The sequence below is a fragment of the Artibeus jamaicensis genome, unplaced genomic scaffold (assembly GCF_021234435.1).
Source record: "Artibeus jamaicensis isolate MK-2021 breed Jamaican fruit bat unplaced genomic scaffold, CSHL_Jam_final contig_3214, whole genome shotgun sequence".
NCBI lineage: Eukaryota > Metazoa > Chordata > Mammalia > Chiroptera > Phyllostomidae > Artibeus > Artibeus jamaicensis.
Genome location: NW_026521760.1, coordinates 590,060 through 617,500, shown reverse-complemented (window position 1 = coordinate 617,500; position 27,441 = coordinate 590,060). Strand labels below are relative to the sequence as shown.

Below are 27,441 nucleotides of genomic sequence, written 5' to 3'. Positions count from 1 at the left end.
ATATTTACACAATTTTATAATGGATTTTAATAAGGAGTTAAGAAATCATAGGAGTTTTATTTAGCACTTGAGCCTAAAGGTATAACCAGCAGGCAGAACAGTAAAGTTCATAAGATAAATTTGCTCGTCCAAGTCCACTTGGGCCAGTGTAATAGAATAGGTGTGTGTCTGTAGGCTTCCTGGTATCCATTTAAGGAGTTTTGATCTGCCATTGACTGGGCAACAGTTGTAGCTTGTTATTTCTTTTTAGTTTAATGTATAAACGTGTGGGTGTATGCTTGGACCTTTTGATAAGAATGAGAAGCAAGGAATATAAAAGATTTCATAATGTCGCATCAAAGCATGTTTTCATCCTGCATAGTGAATGGTAAACATTTTTTAATACTGTTGTGTGTTTACAGAATGCTTGAATATGATATTGATGATTAGAAAAGAAATTTGTGAAATTTAAGCAACATAATGTTTTAAAACCTTGTAAAAGAAGCAGAGCAGGTGAAAATACGAGTAAAGTGCAAAGTGAATGTTCTAAAATAAATAGTGCTTGGATGACCTGGGATGTCAGAACTGGAGACAGGGGTGTGTGTTTGTCAATATATCCTTCATGTTTTACAGACTCCTGAGGGAACAAGGAAAGATACAATTTCACCTTTTCTGTGCCAAAACATTTTAATTATATCTTCTTCCAACTACAGCAGTTCAGTAACCAAGGAGCTGACATTGATGCATGTGTTGATAAAGCTGCAAACATTCAAAATGAGATTAACAAAGATTTTGAGCAAAGGGTGACAGCTAATTTTGCACAGTTTTCTGCATCTAATTCAGGCCAGCGTAATAATAGAATATTTTATAACTGTTTTGTTATTCAAAAGGACGTTTATGATGCATCTATGTTTGTGTATATCCTTATACTAAAAAATTATCTATCCTGTAGCTTAAAACTTTTGCAGCTGTGTTATAACCCTGAAACAATATTAAGGAGAAAAAACCCTCATAAGTTTTTTTGTTTGGGGTTTGTTTCTCTTTTTTTTTTGTAATCATACTTTATCCTTGGAATTCTTTGCCTTTACCTTAGTTTATCTTGAGCACACTAACTAGGGAAGGTATTAAAATAGCAAACATATATTTTCTAATATTGCTTAGTATGCACTAATAAAATAGCCAAGAAAAGTTATATTCAACTTATTTAATTAATAAAACTGTAGTTTCTTTATGTTCTTGAGCTCCTTTGAGCACATTTCAGTTTATTTCTTCTCTCCTCTATTCTCTACTTGAAGGCAGCTGACAGTCTTCTTTCACTTTTCTTTTTGTTTGTGAAAATTTCTTTTTCTTTTCTTTTTCTTTTTTTTATCCACTCACTTCTCCATCTGCTTTCACTTTTGTTTGCTTGGGCCGTCTCTCATCCCAACTTGATAATGAGGAATGCAGTGTGACCCTGACCTCTATCAGCCCATGCATGACCTTCTGACTCTACCATATAACCTTTGACCTTCTCTTTGACAGCTTGATTAATTACCCTGTGTTATGATTTATGAGTAAGTGCTATGTAAAAATAATAGACAACAGGTGGTCCTCTGAAAACTTTTTGTGGCATGTTTTCTTTTACTTACTAACTTGAAGAGCTATTTAAAGTTGGAAACTTATTGGGATAAGTTTGTGTTGGTCCATATAATGGTATTTTTATGCCATGGAATATACATTAGAATTTAAGGAGCTACAGTTTGAAACATGGTTGTGACAAACAATTTACAAGATATTAGCAGGGTGCTGTTACCTAAATGCACATTGGGAAGAAGCACAAAACGAAGTCAAGTGACATTTCAGGCGTTTCAGTCCCAGGTCACGTCTTGAGAAAATTGCTGAAATAATGGAGGGGGCATTTTTCAAGCAGAGCTGCAGCTCCAACAGCTATGTTTACTTTAACGCTTCACTAGTGTCTTCTGATTGGTTGTCATGACCTCATCTCACTGTTGCACCTAGGATGTTGCAACAGTGACATATACATACCCTTCTTGTGAAAAAGATGAGAATAAACACAACATACATCTTTCACAAAAGATGAATGGACAGTGGTTTGTCCATTTTAACCACGGGTAGATGTAGTTTATAGATAAGACACTTTGGGTTTCATTTCCCTTGAGGATGAGCACCTATCTTCTTTCAACCCAAGTAGATAGAATGCTGAACTTGAAAAAAATGATTGATAAATCTGTGTAAAATGATCTCTTGCAGAGCCTTGCCTAACCAAAACGGAGAGTTCCATAGGTCAAAGGATTCTCCTCTGGCTCCTGACCCCTTTGGTCACATGTGGCTTGCAGTATTGGAAGGTTAATATGCAGAGCTGAGTATTTTCAACTGATTTTTTGTTTAGCCAACCACAAGAGCTTTGGAAAGAGGTAGAATTTTCTCCTGTTTTAAATTTCCTTTATAATTGGTAATTATTAGGTAAATTAGATAAATCTTCAGTTTTAGCCAGGTTTTCTTGGGGTACATTCTATTTTTGGTCAGGCATTTCAAATTATATGTAGTTTTAGAATCTTCTGATAAGTATGTTTCTATGTTGATTTAATTTCTGTAGCAGGAGTTCCTCCTTGGTTCTTTGTGTTGGCATCACCTGTCTGTTTTAGACCTCTCTGACCTCAGCTACCATTTGTCGATTGAATGATAAATGAACTATTATTTATTAGTAAGTGCATCTATAGACTTAAAAGTGAAGAAGGCCTGACAGCCTGTGTATTCTGTTTAGATCACAGCAAGTACTTGTGCTGAATAAAATGCTATGTCTAACTATAAAATTTTGAGGGTTTCTGATTAAGATCCTATGGTTTATACCTTATAAACACCATATGCAAATGAAGCTAGTTAGATAGAAAAATGCAATGCGATAAATTAAAGAGATAAAGCTTACTTTTACCACTCTTTGTCCTCATTATTACTTTCTTGATCTCCTACTAGACTGTGTGATCAAACATGAGTTAATTAACAACTTAATGTATGCTTTGTCTCTTGAAATGTTGGGTATTGGAATTGATTTGGGTAGATCATTATGAAAGATGCCAGAGGTTTTATTTATTTACTTGTACAGTGTTAGATAATCAGTTTGATTGAATCAGTTTGATCATGTTAAAGATAAGTCTCCATGTATATTTTAAATGACTTAACATTTCGTCTTAGGAGAAGTTTAGCATTCTTAAGGAATAATTAAATATGAAAGGAATACATATGTAAGATGTTTAGGTTCTAAGCATTGGTAATAGAGGCCTCCTTGTTAGAATGACAATGCATAGTTCTTTTGTGATACTGTATTCGATCCCAGATTTTATAGTTTTATAAAAGTTTATGGATACTTTAGTGAAAGATCAAAATAGGATCTTTTTCCACTTATTTCTATTTATACTGATTGAGTTACTAGGATTAGAAAGAATGGTTTTTATTCTGACTTTTTAAAGATGTAAATTAATATTGTACGTAAAACGGTTAAATTTAACTTCTGATATGTTGTCTGCTTTGCTTTACTTTGGCTATTTGATTTTACTCCTTTGTTTCCATATCTTAATGTTGACATGGAGAAAATCTTGTAGCTTTACTATATGAAGAAGTTTGTTTGACACTGTATATGATGGCGAAGGAGGAGAAGATGAAGTTTCACTGCATATCTATGATTGGAGCACATAAATAGTTAGTTACCTTTGTTTTGTTGCTTAGCTTTTTCCTACTCATTACAAAGTAGTTATGAATGGTCTTTGTGAATAAGGACTGCATTAATTAATTTACCAGGTAAATTTTAATTGAAAAATGGAAGATTTTTATGGGATGGTAATTGAACTTTCAACAAAGACATTTATTAAAATTAGCTCTCATTTCTGCAGAAAGCGTTCCTGAATAATTCTTGATTGTTATTTCCTTAATTAAATTTGCAGCATAAAATACCTAAGTGATAAAAATATTTTCTAAATAATTCAGGTGTTTAAAGAGAAACATTCATTGTTGAAATCTAAATAATAAAAATTCTTTAATTGATTTATACAGTGGTGATTTTAAAATGGAATCATTTTTCATCTGTTGGTGCCTCAGTGAAAAATTGACATTGTGTCTCTATAAAATTGGACAAATGAGTCATGTAATTTTCAGTTACATAATCAATAACTTAGATAAATACTACTTCTTTGATGATTTATGTGTGTCTGTTTTTATACTTATTTAGATGGGACACATCAAATTGCAGAGTCCATTTAAAATCAAATAGGCACAATAATTTTTCAGTACATGATTTCCAAAAATTGAAGTATAAATTTCTGCTCTAATGAACCTGATATTATGAAAATATTCTTTCTAGTGATTAAGTTATAAATTAGGGTAGGAGTTGTAATTCTGGTGACTGTAAATTTTCTCTGAAGAGTTTACCTTTCTATGGAATTCATTCATTTTGCAAAGATGATGCTAATGTATTATCAGTCTATTAAAGCCCCACTGTGTTATCTTGTGTTTAAATTTTTGAAATGATCGTGAAAATGTAGCACATTACTATTTTCATCTCTAACTCAGGAGACGAGTAACATCTCTTGTAACTGTGAGAGGGTATGTGAATGTGTGTGTTGGAAGTTCAATGCTCTCAGAGAAGGCAGGGAGGAAACATGACAGGAGACCACTTACTCACGGTACAGAATCTAGTAAGGAGGCAATTTTCTTTTTGGCCTGTGGTGACCTTTTTTGACTATGTTCCTTACACCAGAGACATTGTACTGAATGCCTCCATTTCACCCTGTTTAGCAGAGTGCAACAGTGTTCTTTAACTTACTTTTTCGGTGGGAGGAGAAGTTATAGCTGAAATTTGAGAAGGGCGTGAAAAGTTGTAAGAGGCACAAGGAAAAGGGGTAGGAACTTCCCTCAAATGTGATTTTAATAACTAGTCAAGTGTGTCCAACTGTAGAAAATCACCAAGTGACAATCTGTCTACCTGACAGTGATTACAATGAATTACAAGACTTTTGAATAGCTATACAGATTAGAATAAAGCAGGACCAAATAAAATATCTTTTGTTGGTAAAACTTTGACTTACCAGCTAAGAAACTTAAAAAAAAAAAAACTCATTTGTGCTCTGCTGTAGAACATTTAAATTTAAAATCTTGTATTTTATGAGGATTTCATGAAAGGGGTATTTTTCTAAAAGTTTTATTTAAACATGTATTGAAGATTATGTCATATTTTGTTAATCAGTTTGGTATTTATTATTATATAGTTTTTATATATGTAAGATGACTCTATCTTAATTAACAGCCCCATCACTAAATGCAGTGATCTTCATTGATCTACAGTGATCTTCAAAATCTCTGAACCATATCAAACTTTAAACAATAATATTATCTCATTGGGGCTTTGGGGAGGAGGAGTTGAATTTTGTACATAGTTTGTGAAATTGGCAGTTAAAAAAACCCAATGCATGCAGCAATGTAGCATATTTAAAAATAAGATAATTGAGTCTGTACTATTATTACTGCTTTAGGTTTTTTAAAATCATCTTACGATTTCTTTGCCAAAAATAATTAAGTTTCGAACAAAGTAGAAGATTCTACAGTAACTGTTTTGGAAATGTATATTATTTTTTTAAGTAAGGATGATTTGTTAAAGCTTTTTTTTGGAGTTCTAATATTTTTATCATAATATAATACATGTTTTAAGTATGATTTTACAGGATTGTATAAGGCAAAATTGGGACACCCTCAGAATAGAATTTAATAGAAAAGACAAGATACATAACAATTTTAAAACTTGTGTGTTATACATGTTTGTCATTGGTAATTGTTTACCCATTTCTATTTTCTCATAGTTAGAATATCCCATCAGTTATAAAAATGTAAATACCAGAATTTTCTTAATAATGACTATAAAAATGTTTGCCTTGCTAGAATTAAATCAGACAGAAAAACTTTCAGAAGGGTTTAATAGCTCAGTAAGCTGTATTTTGAACTTTGGAACTTATTTCCTGGGAATAGTTCTTTATAAAGAGGAAATTATATGGTAGTTAAAAAAATGGAAGCAATTTCAGGATTAAAGAGTTGCTTCCATACATTATGCTAAGACATTAATTTACTTTGTTTTATGATGTGTATGGCCTTGTGAAAGAAGGGAGGTGAAAAAAAATCCAAGGTACACAAGTAGACACTATATGTTTCTGATGATATACATATGAAATTCTGATGATATACATATGTAAATGTTAGATTATATTTATTTTTAATCATTCAAACAAATTTTAAAATATTTATTGAAGCACAAATTTCAAAGGAAAGAAAAATTCAACAAAATGCTTTTTTAAGGAAGTTATTTTCTCAAAGTATATATTATAAATATTAATGTGGCTTGAAAATGTACTTTTATAATTTATTTCAATGATTTGGGGGGCTCTGAAATATCAAGTGATTTTTTTAAATGTAAACTTTATAATCTCTATGTTACAGTTGTATCTTTTTGTTCTGCTAGATAATCTGTGGTTATTTACAAACACAATGCAGGCAAGCAATTTTAAATGACTTTCTCTTGGAAAAATTAAAAGTAATTTTTATGGAGGAATATTTTAATGAATATGTAAATATATTAAATAACTTCTGGAATTTTGAGAACTTTTTGTAAAATTGAAATGGTTCCTATGATTAAATTTTGCTGTCTTCTTTCAAAACAGGAAGGATATGGAGTAATAGTTCTGAATCCCAACGAAAACTATATTGAAGTAGAAAAGCCAGAGATACGTGTACAGCCATCTTCTGACAGTTCAGATGAACCAGCAGAAAAACGGGAAAGAAAAGATAAAGTCTCTAAAGAAACAAAGAAGCGGCGTGATTTCTATGAGAAGTATCGTAACCCTCAAAGAGAAAAAGAAATGATGCAGTTGTATATCAGAGTAAGTAATAAGATGATTACTTCTGTTCACTATTTTCTTTATATTGTATTTCATATACATTATTTTGTTTATTTTTTAATGAAGCTGTTCATTCTTAATATTTTAACCATTATTTCCCATGGGTACTACTTGAATGAAAATATTCTGTTTTTATTCAAAATCACAGACACATTATTCTTATGTCAATGTGATGTTCTGTATGTCTTAAAAGCAATTAAAAATGCCTTGTAGAAAACATGTCTTCAACTTGAGTGGTGATAGTTTTAGTGTATTGCTTTCCTGTGAGCAACCATCCATCCACGGTGTCTCAGCTTAACTCCTGAAGGCAGATGGAAGTGAGGAAGAGTAATTCATATCTTAAATATTTAAGCTGAAATAGTTTAGGGATAGTGTAATGAGGGAACTCTGTCCTTTGCTCTTTTCTTTCCCAGTGAACCTCTGCACTTTGTAACGCTAGCAGCATGAAGTCATTATAGCAGCGCTGCCCAAGGAGTTCTGATTCTGCAGGGGGCACAAACAGTTTTATTTGCACTTTGACACATTCCGCTTGATATATACTGTGTATTATATATATGAGACAGACTCATGCAGTTTTCAAAGCTCTTATTATGGATACCAGGAATATAATTTAATAGTAAAGCATGTCAAATATGCTACAGGGTATGTAAAGTAGTAAATTGATATGTTCTTCAAAAATGAGCAATTCAGAACATTTAAACATGGATAATTAACATTTTATAAATCATACCGTAAGATAGTAGTAAAGTTTGAGATTATTCAGTGTGAGCTATTTTTACATTTACTTTAAAAGTTCATTAATAAAATATTTTATACCATCTTTGAGGAGAAATAAATGGCTTTCAAAGCTACTTTTTTAATATGCTTCTAGTTCAAGGCATAATCACTATACTTTTGGGAGTCATGCTCCACATATCCAAGACATTTGATTATTATAGATCAACCTGCTGAGTAAGTTATGAGAGTTGAGCAGTAATGAAAGCCACATATCAATTTTCAAGACCCAAAAATATGTGTTCTTGACCAAGAATACCCAAAACAATGAGTCAAGCAAAAGTTTGGCAGATTATAATTTGTAAATTTCTGAAAAGCACCTTATTATTTAATACATTATTTGAAAAACAGAAGCAACTAGGCTTGGAATCAGTACGTAGGTTGCTTGTTCTAATGTAGTTATGTTACTGCTTTTCTTTCCTATGACTACATTAGGTCTTTATGTAACCATCTTCTCTATTGGTTGTCCTCAGCTTTCTATTATGTGACTCAGTCTGTCAACCATCATGTTAAAACAGAGTTTAAAAACAAAACAAAACTCTCTCTGATATCGAGATTTCAAATACACTGTATAAGGTTTTTAAAAATATATATCATTGAAAGTATTCACATGCCCGTGTAAAATGTGCACAAAGTGATTTTGTGTATTTTTTATTCTAAAGCAGTTTCTTGTATGCCTATTATATGTACAGATTAAGAATCTATTTCTGACATCTGTCGTGTAGTAGGTTTTATCTCTCCTTTTATTTTTTGTCTTTTTCTTGCCACCATTACTTTGATTTTATCTTTTGTTCTCTTATATGTGTGCAATTTCTTTATTCTATTTTTCACATCTGTTTTTTCTTTCTTACACCGAAGGAAAAAACATTTAGGTTTCTTCATTGTTAAGATCTGCTTTCTTTCTCTTTGTCATTTTCTTTAAATCTTTTATCTCTTTTACACTTTACCATTTTTACTTCTTTTTTCTCATGTCTTTTTGCCTCTTTCTCCCTTTCCCCATCAAAAGGGCTAAAATACAAAAATAGACTCATGTAGATAATATAACTTTAAACCCTATAGTTTCAGTTATGAAATACTATTTTTCTTGATAAACACCTTTCTCTTAAAATCTTCTGGAATTGTGCAAAATAGCAGAGTTAAGTTGATAATCTTCAAACATATTTCTATATAGTAAGGGAGGATCCTACAGTAGGAAGGAGAAGAATGCTTCATCGTCTTGTGTATAGTGCATTAATTCTTGGATAATTTTGATCTACTTGAGAATTGAATTCTTCTAGTACTCTCCTTCCCTCTACATATCTCCAAGTAACAGGGGTTGTAATGTTCATACATTGCAATGGGTGTGATGGGGATAAATTAACATTTATGTGCTTCTTAAACCTTTACATTTTGAGTTATTAAACCTTAAACCTTTTCAGTTATTCTTTGTAACAACCATATGAGATAGATATAGATATGGTTTGGAACAACCATATGAGATAGGTGGATCAAATAGTTTATTCTTATTTTATGGTTAAGGAAACTGCTGCACAGATGGTCCATTTTTGTCCAGGATCGCATAACTAATAAATGGTAGAACTAAATCTTGGAAATAGACATTCTTTCTATTTTTTCTTTTTTACCACATTGTTCTAATTGAAAACAAATTATGTATCTGAAAATGAAAACTTACCAATTATCATAAAATAATGATCTAATAAACTACATCTAATTATTATATAGATTTTAACCAGTTATCATTTAATAGACACTATTAAATACCTGTTACAAAATAGAATAGACATTTATAATATATAAATAAATAATATATTAAATTATACAGGGTCTGGTATTGAGTATGGTTGGTAGGGTACGTGAATGTCTCGCATGAGATGGACAGCAATTTGAACATTTCACCTAAAATGTCATGTGGTGTGCTTTGGTGTGATATTGTTATGTTACAGAATCACATGCTTATGATTTTGTAATAAGAGATTTTTATGTAATTAAAAAGGGGTGCTATTTGTGCCAGACCTTGTATATTTAAATATATTTTTTCTCTTTTAATAGGATCACTAATCTTGATCTAATTTTACAGATGAGTAGACTGTGGGTCAAAACATATTAATTTTTCCAAGTTCACATAGCACTTAATGTAAACTTCATGAAAGCAAACAGTCTGTTTTGCTAACTGCCGCATCCCCAGGGCCTAGAACAGAGCCTTCATGATGAATATTTGTAGAGCAGAACCTTCACAATAAATTTTTATTTAATAATGCATTGGAGCCAGGATTAAAATTCCAAACCACTACTGCTTTTTAAAATATGTCCTTCATTATTGAAGTATGCTACTTGATTTTCATTGCTGGTCTCCTTCCCAACCCAGTGGCTGAGAATACATTCCAAAAATGAATGATAAAAAGTGTGTCAAAATGTATTTAATACCGTGATTGATCTATACATTTTCATCTGATATATAAAAGTCAGATATTCTGTTTTCCTTTTTAGCTATATCATCTTGGTGGTAAAATTATGGATGAAAATGGAAATACTTTATGGTGACCCACTGCTATTTTTTACACACTTGCTGATAATAATACATCCAGACTGCTGTACTCGCTCTACCCTATGTACACTTTGTGCTTTATGAGATCCATAACTTTGCTTCTGGTTCTTTCCCTTAATCCAAATTCTATCCATGTTGTAGTACCCATGTAACACATTTTCCTCCCATAATCAGTGACTTCTCCTTAGTATGATTCTTGGAAGTTATTATGATTAGTTAATTTACATGGAATTTTCCATGTGCAATCTTAAAACATTGCTTATGTTTTTATTTCATAATTACCAGTTTATCTTTCCTGTCTTTCCACATGATGTCTCCACAATACTCTAGATCTTTGAACATGCTTTATGGATTTTGGGAGCGCATGTCAATCCTTACTAATCAACATATATGAGCCGGTTTTTACAATAATGCAGAGCATGCTGTGATGAAGTAAGGAACTGATACTAAACCCACACACTTAGAATTTGATCCCCTGGAAATCCCAAAGCAAAAAGATTGGGCCTTAATCTAAAGATACATAGATAATGTGACCTGCAGCATAGGAATGACTTATTCTGATATCAAATTGGGCCATAAAAAGTCAAGTACTCTGACTAAGGCAGAAGATCAATTAAAAGAACTTTATAGTTCACATAGGTGGAATATAGGCAAAAGTGATTTGAGACCAGTCTATGAAATACTGGGTTGGAAATGCTTTAATATCTCTACCCTAAGAGACTTAATTGTGGGCTAAAGAAGAAAGATGATAAGATGCAGACCATTTTTTAAAAATAGTGGAAGAGGAGGAGGGAAGGCAATTTTATGGCCACACAAGTAAAAATTTAAATGTGGAGGAGACACTTACAGAATAGGAATCTTGGCAGAACCTGGCATTACACATTGAAGATACTCAAATATTTAAGGATTGATTGCTTGTTGACATCCATCACAAAAATTTTATTCCTTAACATGCAAGATATGTGATGTCTAATTTTCTGACTGATTTTTTCAACATTCATGTTAATTTTTGCAGTGTTCAGAAACAGACAATTTTGATAAACAAGCTTTATTTAAAAATATTTTTGATGTTCTGACTTGGGTTATGCCCAAAATATTGGTGAAGGCTGATAAATACCCTGCCTTCTCTGTACCTCTTCTCTTCCATGCTAATGCCACTGGAGTCATTTGTATCTAGTGTTTCAGTGAGCAAATTCAGTTTATGTATGTTTGAATCAATGATTGTTTAATCTCTGGAACCATTTTCTTTTCCTAGTATATACAAGTATTTGAATTTTCTTTTTCTCTTTCAGATTTTCACAACTATTTAGTATGCACAAGGAGAAATAAGTAGAATCCATGTCTAAAACTTTAAGATTCGCAAAGCATAATTTTACTTCTAAATGATTATAAATAGATATGACTAACTGTTGGATTATGTGGCACATTTCTAATGCATTAGGTGCAGAGCTTGAGAGATCAAAGTACCTACTGTTTCATGTGGCAACTTTCCTTAAATAAGAACTAATGTACTTTGTAGCATATATTATGGTTTATTAAGGGGATTGATTTGGTGTAGGCAATAAACATCATGTCAGACATGCCTGGCAGGAAAACTTGCTTAATATGTTGTGTAATAAGATGGAATTTTTTGTTCTTGAAAACATCTGCCAACTGAATTCAAGAGTGAAGACAGAAAATGTCATCAATTCAGTGGTAATCCTATAAATTTAGGTTTTTTGAGCAACACATACCAAGATACACAAAATTTCCAGTGTTAATCACCACTGGTTATAGTACTTTGTAAAATGATGAAACAAAAACATTTTATTTTTATATAATGTGTTAATTAATTCATAATGAATTTTAATATTTCAACAGATAAAATTTTAACAAGCATCTTGCCAACAGATCATTTTTTAAAGCATCTGTTTTTTAATGTGTTGGGTTGAGAACTGAGTCAAATGGCTAAATATGTACATATATCTTTTGAAAAACATATTTCCACCCCTATAATTACAAATAACACTATTTTTTCCCCTTAGACCACAAGGGGCTGCTGCTGTTCAGATTGGATTTTGCTTTCCTCAGAAACTGAATACCCCAATTAAACTACATCTTTTCTCTCTTCCATTTTTTATCCTTAGCTTAAAATCCTTTAAAATATAACTGGAGAGAAAAAAGAACAGGCTAGCTTAATAATAATATAACTTAATAATCAATATAAGAATATATTATTTTAAATATTTTCTATATTCCAAAGCCTTTACATTTTTCCAGAGGAACTTAAAACCTTTAGTCATTGAAGGTAGATCATGATAACTATTTTTATTTCCTGTTTTTAGGATCTGAATAACTTTCAGACTCATACCCATTGTGAAGAGATAGTGTAGAGGTAAGATTAAAAGTGCAGAGTCTTATAGACTTGAGATTGAATACCAGCTGTTCCACTTAATACGGTATAACTTCAAACAAGCTATAATCTTAATTTTGTCACTTACAAGCTGTGACTTTGGGCAAGTCCTGCTCTTCTCTGAGTTTCAGTTTCCTCATCTGTAAAATAGTGATAATCATAGCTACTAGGCTGTTGTAAGGAATAAATGAGGTAAATTAACATGTTTGAGAACCAGTAGAGTACCTACTTTTCAGTATATCCCCCTCCTTTCTCTTCTCTCCGTACAACCTCTTCCTTGGGAAATATGGGGAGAATTACAGCTTAATGAATTCTTTTCCAAATGGTTTACAATCAATGCTTCTCAAAACGTTATGTCTCAGGATCAATTTACATGCTTTAACATTTTTTTTTTCAATTACAGTCGACAGACAATATTATATTGGTAACAGATATACAACCCAGTGAACACTGTATAACTTACTAAGTGATCATCTCAGTAAATATAGTACCCTTCTGACATTGTACACAGCTATTACAATATTATTGACTATATTTCCTATGCTGTACTTTACATCCTCATGACAATTCTATAACTATCAATTTGTAGCTCTTAATCGTCCCTTAATGTTTTTTTACCCCATGCCCCCCACCCCCAACACTCCTCCCATCTGGCAATTGTTAAAATGTTTTCTGTATCAGTGAGTCTGTTTCTGTTCTGCCTGTTTGTTTATTTTGTTTTTTTAGATTCACTTGTTGATAGATATGTACTTTTGCCATTTTACTATTCATATATTTTATCTTGTTTTCTTTCTTCTTAAAGAAGACTCTTTAACATTTCATTTAATACTGATTTGGTGGTGATGAACTCCTTTACCTTTTGACTGTCTGGGAAACTCTTTATCGGTCCTTCAAGTCTAAGTGATAGCTTTGTTGAATAGAGTAATCTTGGTTATAAGTCTTTGCTTTTCATCACTTTGAATATTTCTTGCTCATCCCTTTTGGCCTGCAGAGTTTCTGTTGAGAAAACAACTGGCAGTCTTATGAGAGCTACCCTATAGGTAATTAATTGCTTTTTTCTTGCTGCTTTTAAGATTCTCTCTTTGTCTTTAACCTTTGGCAATTTAATTATGATGTGTCTTGGGGTGGGCCTCTCTGCGCTTACTGGACTTGTATATTTCCTGTACCAAGTTATGGAAGTTTTCCATCGTTTTTTTTCACGTACATTTTCAGTTCCTTAGCTCTTTCTCTTGTTCTGGCACCCCCAAGATACAAATGTTGATACACTTGAAGTTGTCCCAGAGGCTACTTATACTGGCCTTATTTTTTTGGCTTCTTTTTACTGTTCTTATTGTTTATTTTCTACTTCCTTTTCTTCCAAATCTCTGATTTGATCCTCTGTTTCATCTACTCTGTTGTCGATTCCCTGTAACATGTTCTTTATTTCCATTTATGTATTCTTCATTTCTGACTGCTGCTTTTTTATGTTTTCTAGCTTTATTTTTATGTTCTATCTTTTTGTTGAAGTTCTCATTAAGTTCATCTATTCTTTCCCCAAGTTCACTGAGCATCCTTATAACCAGTGTTTTGAATTCTGCATCTAGTAGATTGCTTGTCTCCATTTTGCATAATTCTTTTTTGGGAGTTTTGTTCTGTTCTTTCATTTAGGAAATATTTTCTTTTCTCCTCGTTTAGGCAGCCTCCTTGTGTTTGTTTCTATGTATTAGGTAGAACTATTGTGTTTCCCAGGCTTGGTAGAGTGACCTTATACAGTAGAGGTAGTTTAGGGTCTAGTAGCACAGCACCCACCCTGGACACCCAAGCTGGGCACTCCAGGTACTCCCCCTGCGTGTGGGCTGTATACACCCATCTGTTGTAGCTGAACCTTGATTGCTATTGTACATGCTTAAGTATTATTAACGTAACTATATAGTTTTGTCAATAGGTTTTACACCTGCTGATTTTTATGAAAAAGAATTAAAACAAAAATTTTAAATACTTCTTTTAAAATAAGTCATTATATGTCATAAATAACATTAAATGAGAAATAACTACATTTTATAAAACAAAAACCATGTAGTGAGAAATATGGCATTTTAAAAATATCTGTTAATGTCCGCCTTAATAGAAGACAGCTGAATTCCTAGATCTGTTTCTGTCTCTACTGATATATTGTCTTTATTGACATTTGTGGGAAAAAAATTTGGATGTACACAGATAAACAATTGCAAATAGAAGGAGTATTTTAATAGCCTTTTCAGATAATTGTGTATATTTTCTTTCATGCTACAGCAACACACAACTAAAGGTAGTTTCTTAAAGATCAGTTCTACATGAATCTCAAACACATCAATGAGCATTTCATACTTTCTTTAATAAAAATCTACTTGGTTTGTGTTATGGATCTTTTACCCATGAATGATTTCATAACATCGTGTATGGTCATTTAGAAAATATTGTTTTCACTGAGTTACACAGACCTTCCAAATTTTGGCATATTTTATTATATGGTATCAAAAAATCCTATCTCCCAAAATTACCACCAGTCTCATCTGTAAACCTTTTTAAAATGGAAATTATCAAGCTTATCAGGGACATACAAGTTTCTTAAAATTTTAATATTACAAGGAAGCTCAATTTTTTCATTAGCAATAAATATTGTCAGTTATTTTTCTTGAACTGTCAGGTTTATTTGTTTATTTTTCAGAAAAATGGCTTCCAAATACCAAAATCTGAATAATGATAGTTTATCAATCTTCCAAGTAAAAACAGTGTTCCATTAGAAAAAAAGTGTCCACTGTAGTGCACAACTCAACTATTGCATAACTACTTTTTCTCCAGAGAACCATCAGAGCATAGTTTGGTTTGCAGGTGCTTTATGTATACCCTCTAGTTTATCATTCAGAATATTAGGCATATGCACAGGGTTGAAATTTAAGGAAAGTGATTTATTTCACTGCTTCATTAACATTTTTAAAGCAAACTTGCCTTTTTTTCCTGTGAGTGTGTGCCAGTGAGATCTACAATGGTCTACAATGACTACCAGTAGAGTTTGGTACTGCTGTTGTGACCCATGCTAAGTCACAGGCAGTTTTATTCCCTATTGCTTTTTAAGTGTTATTGTAAATGCCAACACAACAAAAAGATAAATAATGAATTAGTAGGATTATATGGACTGCCTAAATGGGTCTCAGGAACCCTCAGAGGTTTGCAAACCACATTTCTAGAACCACTAATCTACATCTGTTTTATAGAATTGAATGTAAAAAGGAACAAAAGAAAAGAGTTTATAAGATTAGAATAAGAACAATTTTTTCAAGGATCACGGTTTGATTCCCAGTCAGGGCACATGCCTGGGTTGCAGGCCAGTTCCCAGCAGGGGATGCATGAGAGGCAACCATACATTGATACTTCTCTCCCTCTCTCCTTCCCTTTCCCTCTAAAGATAAATAAATAAAATCTTTAAACAAAGAACATTTTTTTCAGTTGATATGTTAGCTAACATGAAACTAGAAAAATATGAGCTGCTATTTAAGTGAAATAGAGAAATTAGAACAGAGTAGGGCTAGATTATTAAGGCATTTTCGAAGTGTTATCACTTTTCATTTGTAGACTGCTTCACCTGTTCTCCACCCTACCTCCTCCACTGAAACTAAGGTGTCAGGCCACCAGGTAATTAGAATTCGAGAATTTAGAATTTGTTGTCTACTGGTCTTCCCCCAAAATAGAAGGCTCTGTAGAATAATGTGTCCATTTTAGGGTTTCAACAACTGCAACTTTCACTCCCTCCTTCTTTCCACTAACATGGGTGGCCTCTTGTTTCCCGGGAGAAGTCAGATATCCCTGCTATCCAGGGATATTTACTACCATATTCTACTAGTTCTTTACTGGTGCTCTCTATTACCAGTACTGTCTGTCTCCCTGTTTTATGGCTACCTTACTCTGCATTAGACTGATTCTACAATATCTGTCTAGAAGATATCCAGCCACGCAATGTGAAAAAGAGTCATTTATTAAAGAAGATAAAAGATACAAGAAACATTGTGCATAGGACAATGAAGCCTCAGTCCCCTTCAGAGAAGGCACTTTGGGAACTCCCAGTTTTCCTAGTCACCATCAGTTGCCCCGTGGTGTTTTCCTGAATCTCAGGGATGATCTGAAATCTCTGTCCTTTCAAGGAAATTTTAGTTTTGGGAAAAGCCAGAAGTTGCAGGGCCCTAAATCTGGTCTGTGCGGTGGCTGAGTCACCTGGGTGATTTGATGTTTCACCAAAAAACTCTGCACTAGACATAATGCATGAGCAGGTGCATTGTCACTATGAAGCTGCCAATCACCAGTTGCCTGTAACTACAGGCTTCTGAATCATCAGAATAGTTTCCCCAGAGGAATGTTCAAGCTTAATGCAAAATTTGATGGTTTTCCATTGCTCTACTTATTTAATAATTTTGAATGGGATGGCCGCACAGTGTACATGCTCATTCAATGGCATCTACTGCCCCCACCAACTATTACAGTGAAGTCATCATTGTTCACTCAGGCACATTCCAGTCCATTCTCCTTGGCTGCCAGGTTCCATCAATGTCATGCAAACAGTACAAACTTCTCCCTATGTTAACAATGGCTGGACTTTTTCTGGACAGAGGTCATTGTATATTGGTTAAGAGCTGGGTGCTGGTGTCCGGCACATATGTATAGGGTTTTACACATACTATTCACTCAATAAATATTAGTTATGATTATTGTAAGGTTCTCAATTTACAACCCCCAAATTTAAGGTTCTCAATTTACTATCTAGGACTCCATTTTTAAAGTCATTGCTTTTCCTAATTCTACAAATTTAAGTTCCTCTTATTTCTTATCTAAGATAACTTTTTATTACAGTAACTCTCTAAAATACAATTGGATTACCATGCTTCTATTGAGCTTTAATTATGAATGTTGGTTCTTGCATTTTCTTTTTTTTAATTTATTTATTTTAATTGTTGTTCAAGTACAGTTTTCTGTCTTTTACTCCCCTCCCATCCCACCCACCACCAGGGCTCCCCACCTCCCTCCCATTTCCAACCTTCCTTAGTTGTTGTCCATGTGTCCTTATACTTGCTCCTATAAACCCTTCCCCTTTCCCCTGAAATTCCCTCCCCTCTGGTCACTGTCAGCCTGTTCTCTATTTCAGTGTCTTTGATTTCATTTTCACAACTTCCTACACCTTATTGGGAAAAAAAGGACACTTTAAAACCCTCTGCCTCCAGCTCCCTTCCCCTACCTATGGCCCTTGTGTGGCCCTTGTGCATCCATTTTTCAGTTAGAAATAATAGTTGTTTGTTCTTTGTTTAATCCTCACAATTGTCTCGTGTACTGCCCTGACTTCACAAGATAGTAAATGACTCTCCAAGATGGAAGTAACTTACTCATAGTTATACCTAACAAGAGTAGCTAAACCAAGGTCTGATCACAACCCTATGTGACTTCAAAGCTTTTTTTTTCACTATAGTATATTACCAGTGGTGAACATTTTCTAGAAGTGGTCTCTGTGATTTCTCTCTGTTTATGGAAAATGTATATACATAAGTGAATGGATAAATTGACCTTTCTGGGATACCAAAGCAAGTGCTGTGATAAAAGAAAAATAGCATTTTTCACAATGCAGCAGTTCATTTGAAGACTATTGTTGGAAGGTTGCAATGAGTAGATATTGAGTGTAGAATCTGAGACCTACATTGTCTCCTCAGGAATAAGGTGCCCTCACACATTATTTTGCCTAAGTCCCAAACTGCCCATTAGAGATGTGTGAGTTGCTTGACTAAAAAGGTGTTTGGAGTTACTGCAGGTAGGGATGAGGGACAGACCAAATCAGCTTATATAATTGATTGAAAAGTATTGTTTACTGCAGGTGGTGTATTTATTTTTTTAATCACTACTCTGATTTCAGCTTGTTTTTAAGAAAGTTTAGACCTGTTCTCAGCCATAAGCATGTTGCTCCCCTGCCCATCCTTTTTTGTGTTTTGGCCAGTCCAGTATTCACATATATACACTATGGCTTTCTGTGTGTACCTCTCATGTGTTATCTATATGTAAAACATGTTTATTTAGTGACTTGAGTATTTCCATTGTACATTCATCTCACTTTAATTTGAATTGTATATCTGTGTTTATAAACAACATGAAATTATATACTTAGACTTACTTGTTTGGAGCATGAAATTACTACTTAAAATATCCTATGTATCAAATTCATCTCATAATTATATAATACTAATTTTATTCTTAATGTTATTTTTATTAAATACTAAAAGAAAACTTTGATTTTTTTTCCTTGAAAAACAGTAGTTTATAAGTTGTAACTAGTATACCATTTAGGGAACCCATGAAAACAAAGATAAAATTCGCTTTGAATATAAATGTTAATATTCATCTACCAGAACTTTTCTTTAACTCCTTTTTGTCCTAAAAATGGTTCTTATACTTGAATTTGTTTTACTAAATGAATATAGCTTACCAAATGTCTGATTTAGTATCCAAAATTTCTCTGTGAAATTTCAGAAATTTCTCTCTCTCCCAGGAGGTAATAAGGAGAAAGATATAGACTTTTATTATTCATTATGCTATTATATTTAATACTTTTTAAATAATCTGATATTTTTAACAGTCACTACTTTTTTCCTTTAGAAAATTTTTAAAATACTCTGGGCCAAAGTTTCATGTTTTTACCAGAGCAGTGATCATACCAGTAATTTCCAGAGCTATGTAATGGATTAATTTTTTGTTTTAAACTTTAAACCACCTGATGAAGTTTAACGTTGGAATTAGGCATTTGTACTGCTAAATTAAGTAAATCTTTCAAAACTAAAATCTGCTTTAGTCACATTATTAAGAAGAGGAAGTCAGGTTCTGCTCAATGTTGCTATTTCAAATTTTTGGCATTGAGGCAAACCTTTTCCATTTAAAAGGAATATATGCAACTTATTCAGCCCACATTTGTTTACTGTTTTATATAATAAGTACATTTAGAAAGAATATTACTCATAGGAGAAGAATTCTACTAGAATAACATGCCAAAAGGTAATAGCTGAAACTTAGTAGGTAATTCTTAGAGATATACCAAGTTCAGCTAGTTTATTTCTAGATGTAGATGAGGAAACTGAGTTTAAGAGAAAGTATATTATGTGCTCAGGACTGCATTATGATTAGGGTTTTCTACTTACCATTCTGGTTATTGAAATTTTCCTATTAGAACCAGGATTTTTCCCTCCATTCATATTCACATGTGGCTTCTCTGGCCTTTGTTTCAGTAGAGGATGCACTTGAGGGGGGTTGAGGAGCATTGAGGGAGAAGAGAGAGTGTGTGTTTGTGTGCATTTGTGTGTGCGCGTGTGTGCCTAGACAGGGAAAGGGATAAGTAGCCATTAAGTAACTTCCATTTAAACCTAAACGTTAGTTGAAGCAGTATTCCTAACATCATCTATTTTAAGACGTAAGAGGAAGAATATAAATGTGAAAATCTGGGTGCATTTTATGTGAATTACAATGTTAACTATATATACTTCATTCACTCCTAATGTTCTGTGTTTCAATTTCACATGGAAGAGTGAAAAAATTCCCTCAGAATTCTTGCTCAGCCTGCACCTGCAAGGACAGTAGGGCCTTCAAAGAAAGGCTGTTACTTGTGTATATATGGCTCAGTCCATTGGAGATGATTCACAGTGTCATCTTTTTATTGATATTAAAACTTTCTGTCACACTTTAACATCTCTGAATTGGGGATGCATCTTAAAAATTAATGGCATCTCATGGATTATTGGTTGATATTTATCCCCTTAATTGTACATAAAGCAATGGTTTTAGAATTGATAGTATGGTAGATGGATGAAATATGGTATCAAATAGGACTGCTTTGTTGCACTACTCTAGGGGCATAATTCTTATCTGGAACCCCCTGAGTTAACCCTGGTAGAGATGATGTGGAAGCCCAGTTTTCTTCCTTACATATTTCCCCACATTTGACCCCCTAGATTGTACAGTCTGCCTGCCTACTGTTTGGCAAGTAGTGACCCTTCAATAAATGGTTATGTATTTATTACACATCATTGCAGTCAGTTGTGTTCTTTTATTTCCCAAAGCAGATTGAGAGCAGGTTTGAATTCCCTCCAGTACCAGATGTGATATTGAGAAAAGGGAGATCTGTAGATGGTAAACCTAGATGGTAAATTTAGGAAGTAATGACTAAATGATTGTATTAAATAGAGATCTTAGCCCCTAAGTGCCCTAATTATGTGCGTAATGCCTTTTACTTTAAAAAACATTTTGGCACTATCAAGACACCTAAAATAACTACTAGTATGATAAAAGTACAATATCAGTTATAGCTTGTGTTCTGTTAGTACACCTTCACTGATTTTGTACCAGGTCCCAAGTGGTAGATGTGAAAGATGGGAGGAGAATAAAACATATAGTTTCTACTCAATGCACATGAGATTAGCCAAGGTAATAAGATATCAAATATATCTTGAAACTGGAAAAAAATGTATCCTGTTGAGTGGCACAGCCTTGAATGGATCTCTTCACATTTCAGTTCAGTTGCGTATGACTTAACAAAACGTTATGCTTGCCCTAGCCCTTTGTGAGATAAAGAGATAGAAAAGCCAGAACCCCTGTTCTCCGGGAGCTCACGCACATTCTCTTGGGGAGGCTAACATGGTCATAAGCAACTCTAATATCAGGAAGATCGTGGTAAATATTTTGAAGCAGCTCACATGTGCATTATAGGAGTTCAGAAAAGGGAAACTTATTTTTCAGTGTAAACTTGAAGGTTCCTTTCACTTTCTATTAATATGGCACTAATAATAAAAATCAGATATTTAAATGGTTAGTTATAGACCACATTGAATTTTAAAGTTTGAGAACGACTTTATACATTTTCTTTACTAAATACAACTTATTATTACACCGAGAAACTCAGTAACTTTATTGGGATAACATTGGTTAATAACATTATATAACTTTTGGGTGTCAGCCTTATAATATGATGTATGAATATGTTATTTTGTGCTCCCCACTCAAAGTCTAGTCTCCTTCTATCACCTTGTATTTGACTCCCTTTACCCACTTTGTTCTCCCCCACCCCTATTCTCTCTGGTAACTACCATTCTGTATCTATGAGTCTGTTATTTTTTTATATATTTGTTTTGTTTGTTAATTTGTAGCTTTTTGTTTTATATCCCACATATGAATGAAATTATACCATACAGTTCTCATCCTTGTCCATCTGACTTCTTTTATATAGCATTATATTCTCAGGATTTATTTGTACTGTTACAAATGGCAATGTTCCATCTTTTTCATGGCTGAATAGTATTCGTGTGTGTGTGTGTGTGTGTGTGTGTGTTGTATCACATCTTTATTCACTAATCTATTGAAGGACATCTCCCTTGTTTCCAGGTTTTGGCTATCGTGAATAATGCTGCCATGAACATAGGGTAGCTATATCTCTACAAATCAGTGTATCAAATTTGTGTGGATAAATACCCAGAAGAGAGTTTGCTGGGTCATATGGTAACTCTATTCTTAATTTTTTGAGGTATCTTCATACTGTTTTTCCTAGTGACTATACCAATTTACATTCCCACAAATACTTGTTATTTATTGTTTTATTGATAATAGCCATTCTAATAGGTGTGAGGTAGTATCTCATTGTGGTTTTGATTTAATTTCCTTTGTAACTAGTGACATTGAGCATCTTTTCATATATCTGTTAGTGTTCTGTGTATCTCCCTTGGAGAAAGTTCAAACTGTGGTGCACTGTCCAGGCTAAGTCAAGCTGCTTAAGATTTTCAGGGAAACTTATTGTTGACATGATTGGGATGAGAAAATACTGTTACCATTAATATTTCAATCATCAGCCTGAACCATTGCCCCTGAAACCTGCTGTGACTTATGTCCTCATTAACATTGAGTGTACGGACAGTTGCTCCCACACTTGAAACGTTCGAATGGACTCCCGTTGGTAAATATGTTCTGGCATAAATACCACTGAGTATAATTCACTGTATTATAAAATTTTAAATTAGAAAGGTAATAAATTACAACATTTACTTTTAATATTAAGAATATCAACAAGAGGGGGGTGGGCTGGGATGGGAGTAAAAGAAAACTTTACTTGAACAATAATTAAATTAAAAATGCTTAAAAAAAGAATATCAACAATGTTGCTTAGCCTGTCTTTATTCAAATGTTCTAATATACGTTAGTTCCAAGTTTTCTATTACATATATGTGGAATATATGTGGTCAAAAGTATATCTTTCTAAATAAGAGAAATTTTATACCTATATTATAAATCTAGTGGTTTGAGTAATTTGTTTTGTGTTACCTTATGTACATTAGTAGATTAAATGTACTTAAATGAGGCTTGATTTGACGGGAATATGGGAGCAGAGTCAGAAGAGGCTGACGTCAGCTATGTGACTAAACACAACTTGGACAGTAAACAGTGGCCTCTGAGCAGATTGGTGCAACTTATATTTCATTGCCAAAAACATCAAACTCAGCAAACTGTGCTTGATAAGTTTATGGTTCCTTTGTTAGCTTGCTAACCAAATAATGTTGTAGAAAAGTTAAAAAAATAAAAGTACCTCAGTCGGTAAGTTCTTAAACATTTCATCAAGTATTTATTAAACAACACTATGCCAGGCACTTGGAATATGAGAATCGGCAAAACACGGCCCTCACTGTAAGGACGCAATAACACAGAGATGCACCAGATTCCAGACAGTACTTAGGTGGGGGTCACACAACATGGGGTGAGAGTAGGAGACCCAGGGAAAGTTTCCTGGAGGAAGTGATACCTGAAATATATCTTAAGTTATTAGAACTAAAAGAGGACAGTAGAAGTTCAGAAATGGAAATAAAGAGCAGAAGAAACTGTATGAGCAAAGGCACAGAAATAAAATTACTGATTTATAAAGAGTAATACCTGACAAATGTGTTGACTTTTAAAACTGATACAGTGATAGTTGTTTAGTTGCTTATTATACATCTAGAACCACAACTGGAGTTTAATTGTTTATTGTGTTCATTTTCACATAAATATTAAAAAATTCTTTTCTAATTGGGTTCACAATATGTGAAGAAAATGAATATTGAACATAGTGTCTGGAACATCTCATTCCTCATCCCAATACTAGATGTACCTGGCCTTGTGCTCAGTTCTTTTTATAGTTTTAATAACATTTAACTATTAAATGTTTATTACTAAATACACAACAAATATATGAAGTTTAAAAATAAGATGAACACTAGAATACCTATACAACTTAAATAGAATTTTATCAATATTTTAGAAAACCTACATGTGCCTCCTCCAGTCACATTTTTTACTTTACATCCAGAAATAGGAATTGTTTGTTAATGTCCCTTTGCTTTTCATTGTAGTTTACTAAATATACACTTTTATAAATAATATATTTATTGTTTGGTTTTGTCTCTCTTTTGCTTTTACCCCATTTATTTTGCTTTATTGGTACAACATCCATTTGTATATTTGGCAATAATTCATTTGTACTCCTGTGTAGTTATTTATTTACTTATCCACTTCACTACTGATGCACATCGGTGCTATGTTTTCAGGTTGCTATTACAATTAAAGCTTCTAAAGAACATTCTTATGTGCCTCCTGGTGCTTATCTATAGGAATGCCCGTACTTCACTGGTTAATAACAAATTATTCTTGAAAGTAGTTACTGCACATGGATGAACCATGTGTCCATTCCTCTTGCTTCACATCAGTCACACATCTCTGTGTTATCTGATTTCAACATTTTTCCATCTGAAGAGTATTATATATCTCATTGTGGTTTTAATTTGTATTTTTTCTATTACAAATGAGATTATATATCTTTTTAAAAGATTTTATTTATTTATCTTTAGAGGGGAAGGGAAGGAGAGAGGGAGAGAAATATCAATGTATGGTTGCCTCTCGTGTGTTCGCTGCTGGAAACTGGCCTGCAACCCAAGCATGTGCCCTGACTGGGAATCGAACCACAATGGTCTGGTTCGCAGGCCTGCACTCAATCCACTGAGCTACACCAGCCAGGGCTATGAGATTATATATCTTTTAATTTTTAATTTGCCATCTATGTTTCCTCATCTGTGATTGGCTTGTTTGTGTCAATTTTGTTATTACCTCCTTTGCTTTTTCTTATTGATTTGTAGATTTTATTTGCATGTTACAAACTACATGTCATTCATGTCATGTTCCACTCTGGTTTATTTTTTCAGCCTTTTGAAATCTTTTGAGAACATTCTTAACTTTAATGTATTAAAATTTATCAGTTTTATTCTATATGGTTCACTCTTTTTATGCCTTGTTTAAAAATTCTTGTCTCCTCTGAGATCACAAATATATTCTATATTTTCTTTCATCTGCTTTAGAACTTTTCCTTTTACATTTAAGTTCATATTCTATCTAGAATTGATTTTTGTTTTTGGAAGGAAGTATGAATCCAATTTTATTTTCTCCATGTTGGTAATTATCCTGACCCTGTTTATACAAAAGACCATCCTTTCTTCAATATTTGTGCTTTATTCACTAGAAATGTTTTATGCTTATTATATGGCTATATGTCCTTTAAATTTTTTTCGAAACAGTTATTCAGTTCTCCTAACACCATCTTGTAAAATGGCCCAAAGATAGTTAATTCAATAAATGTTGTTGAAAATTGAACAGGTACACATGGAAAAATGAAATTAGACCACCTTCTTCCACCACACACAAGAATAAATTCAAAATGGGTCAAAGACTTAAATGTTAGACCCAAAACCATAAAAATTATAGAAGAAAACATAGGGAGCAAAATATCGGCCAGTGACCACAGCAGTTTTTAATCAGATGTATATCCCCAGGCAAGAGAAACAAAGGAAAAAAATAAATGGGACTACATCAAACTAAAAAGTCTTGGGACAGCAATAAAATCATCAACAAAATAAAAAGACAACCCACAGAATGGGAGAACATAGTTGCCAATACATCTGATAAGGGGTTAATATCCAAAATTTATAAAGAATGTACAAAACTCAACACGAAGAAAACAACCCAATTAAAAAATGCTCAAAGGGCCTGAACAGACACTTCTCCAAAGAGAATAAATAGATGGCAAATAGACATATAAAAAAACGCTCATTGTCACTAATCATCGGAGAAATGCAAATTAAAACCACAATGTGATATCACCTCATACCTGTCAGAATGGCTGTCACTAGTAAATCAACAAACAACACATGTTGGTGAGGATATGTGGAGTAAGGGGACGCTTTTTGCACTATTGGTGGCAGTACAGATTGGCGCAGCCACTGTGGGAAGCAATATGGAGATACCTCAAAAAAGTTAAAAAGGGATCTTTTGACTCAGCAATCCCACTTCTGGGACGATGCCTGAAGGTACTCAAAACACTTACTTGAAAGAAAATCAGCACCCCTATGTCATTGCAGTGTTATTTGCAATCGCCAAGATATGGAAACAGCCCAAGTGTCTATCAGTAAATTAATGGATAAAACAACTACGGCACATTTTACACAATGGGAATACTACTCAGCCATAAAAAAAGAAGAGGAATTTACCTTTTGTGTATGGATGGACCTGGAGAACATTATGCTAAGTGAAATAAGCCAATCAGAGAAAGACAAATACTATGTGCTTTCACTCATGTGTGGAATCTAATGAATAAACTGAACTAACAAAGAAAATGGGGACAGACTCACAGATGGAGACCAGATGAGAACTAGTAGGGTAGGATGTTAGAGGGCGGAAGGATTAAACAAAAAGGAAAAAGGACTCGTGGACATGAACAACAGTGTGGTGATTGCTTTGGGGAGGGGAAATATAAGGGGAGTAAATGGTGATAAAAACAATAAAGATTAAATTAAAAAATTATTCTTGTCTGGACTACGTAGCTCAGTTGCTTAGAGTGTCATCCTGATACGCCAAGGTTGTGGGTTTGATCCCAGCACATACAAGCATTGACTAGTGAGTGCATAAATAAGTGGAACAACAAATCTCTTTCTCCACCTATCACTTCTTCCCTTTCCTTCTCCCTTCCTCTCTTTCTCTAAGATCAATATTAAAAAATTTAAAATATTTATTGTTTTTGCACTGATTTGAAGTGCTATCTTTAACATTGGTTAAACTCTTACATTTTTGCTTTATTTTCCTGTACTGATTTGTACCTTCCAAGGTCTGTCCACACTTGCCAGTGCCACTCCAATGTAACCTTTGAGATTTCATTGTTCGCTTAGCGTGTGACAGTGCCTCGGTGTGGTAATAGCCCTTGTTTTATTTTTCCAGCCTCTCCTTCCCTACACACCAATTTTTGTCTCTATCCCTATCTTTATTAACATAATGTTAGGTTATGAAGGTTACAAATTTTTACGTTATAGTGTATCTTTTCTAAAATAATTATTTTACATTTGGAAACTGGCAAATAATTATAACATCTATTTGGCCTCATAATATATCTATATAACATCAGCTCTCACTGCCAATCTGTTTATGCTATGATTTTCCAATGTACAGTGCTTAATTTTATTTCCTAGGAAATTGAAATAGATCATAGATGTTAGAAGTAGTTTGGGTGTCAATTTAAAAATAGTGTTGGGATGACCAGTGAGCACAATATGCCAATTGATTAGAGGAGAGTTAAAGAAAAGGAAGGAATATAAGAGTATTATAGGACCCGTCTACTCCTTTGGGTTGTAGTGAGAATCAAGAAGCAAAGTAGTTGAAATCACTTTAGAGATTTATTTTAAAATGTAATGTAAGCCGTGTTAGTATTAATACCTTTATAAGAA

The 27,441-nt window shown here is 33.3% G+C and overlaps 1 protein-coding gene across 3 annotated transcripts in view; it reads left to right on the top strand.

Annotated features, from left to right (window-relative positions):
• FAM172A (family with sequence similarity 172 member A) overlaps nucleotides 1–27,441 on the top strand; it is a 412,801-nt gene that overhangs the window by 164,461 nt on the left and 220,899 nt on the right. For all 3 annotated transcript variants that reach the window (XM_053663579.1, XM_037164133.2, XM_053663580.1), the window contains one exon: nucleotides 6,678–6,896. In XM_053663579.1, the coding sequence (XP_053519554.1) occupies nucleotides 6,678–6,896 (219 nt within the window). The remainder of the gene's footprint in view (nucleotides 1–6,677; nucleotides 6,897–27,441) is intronic.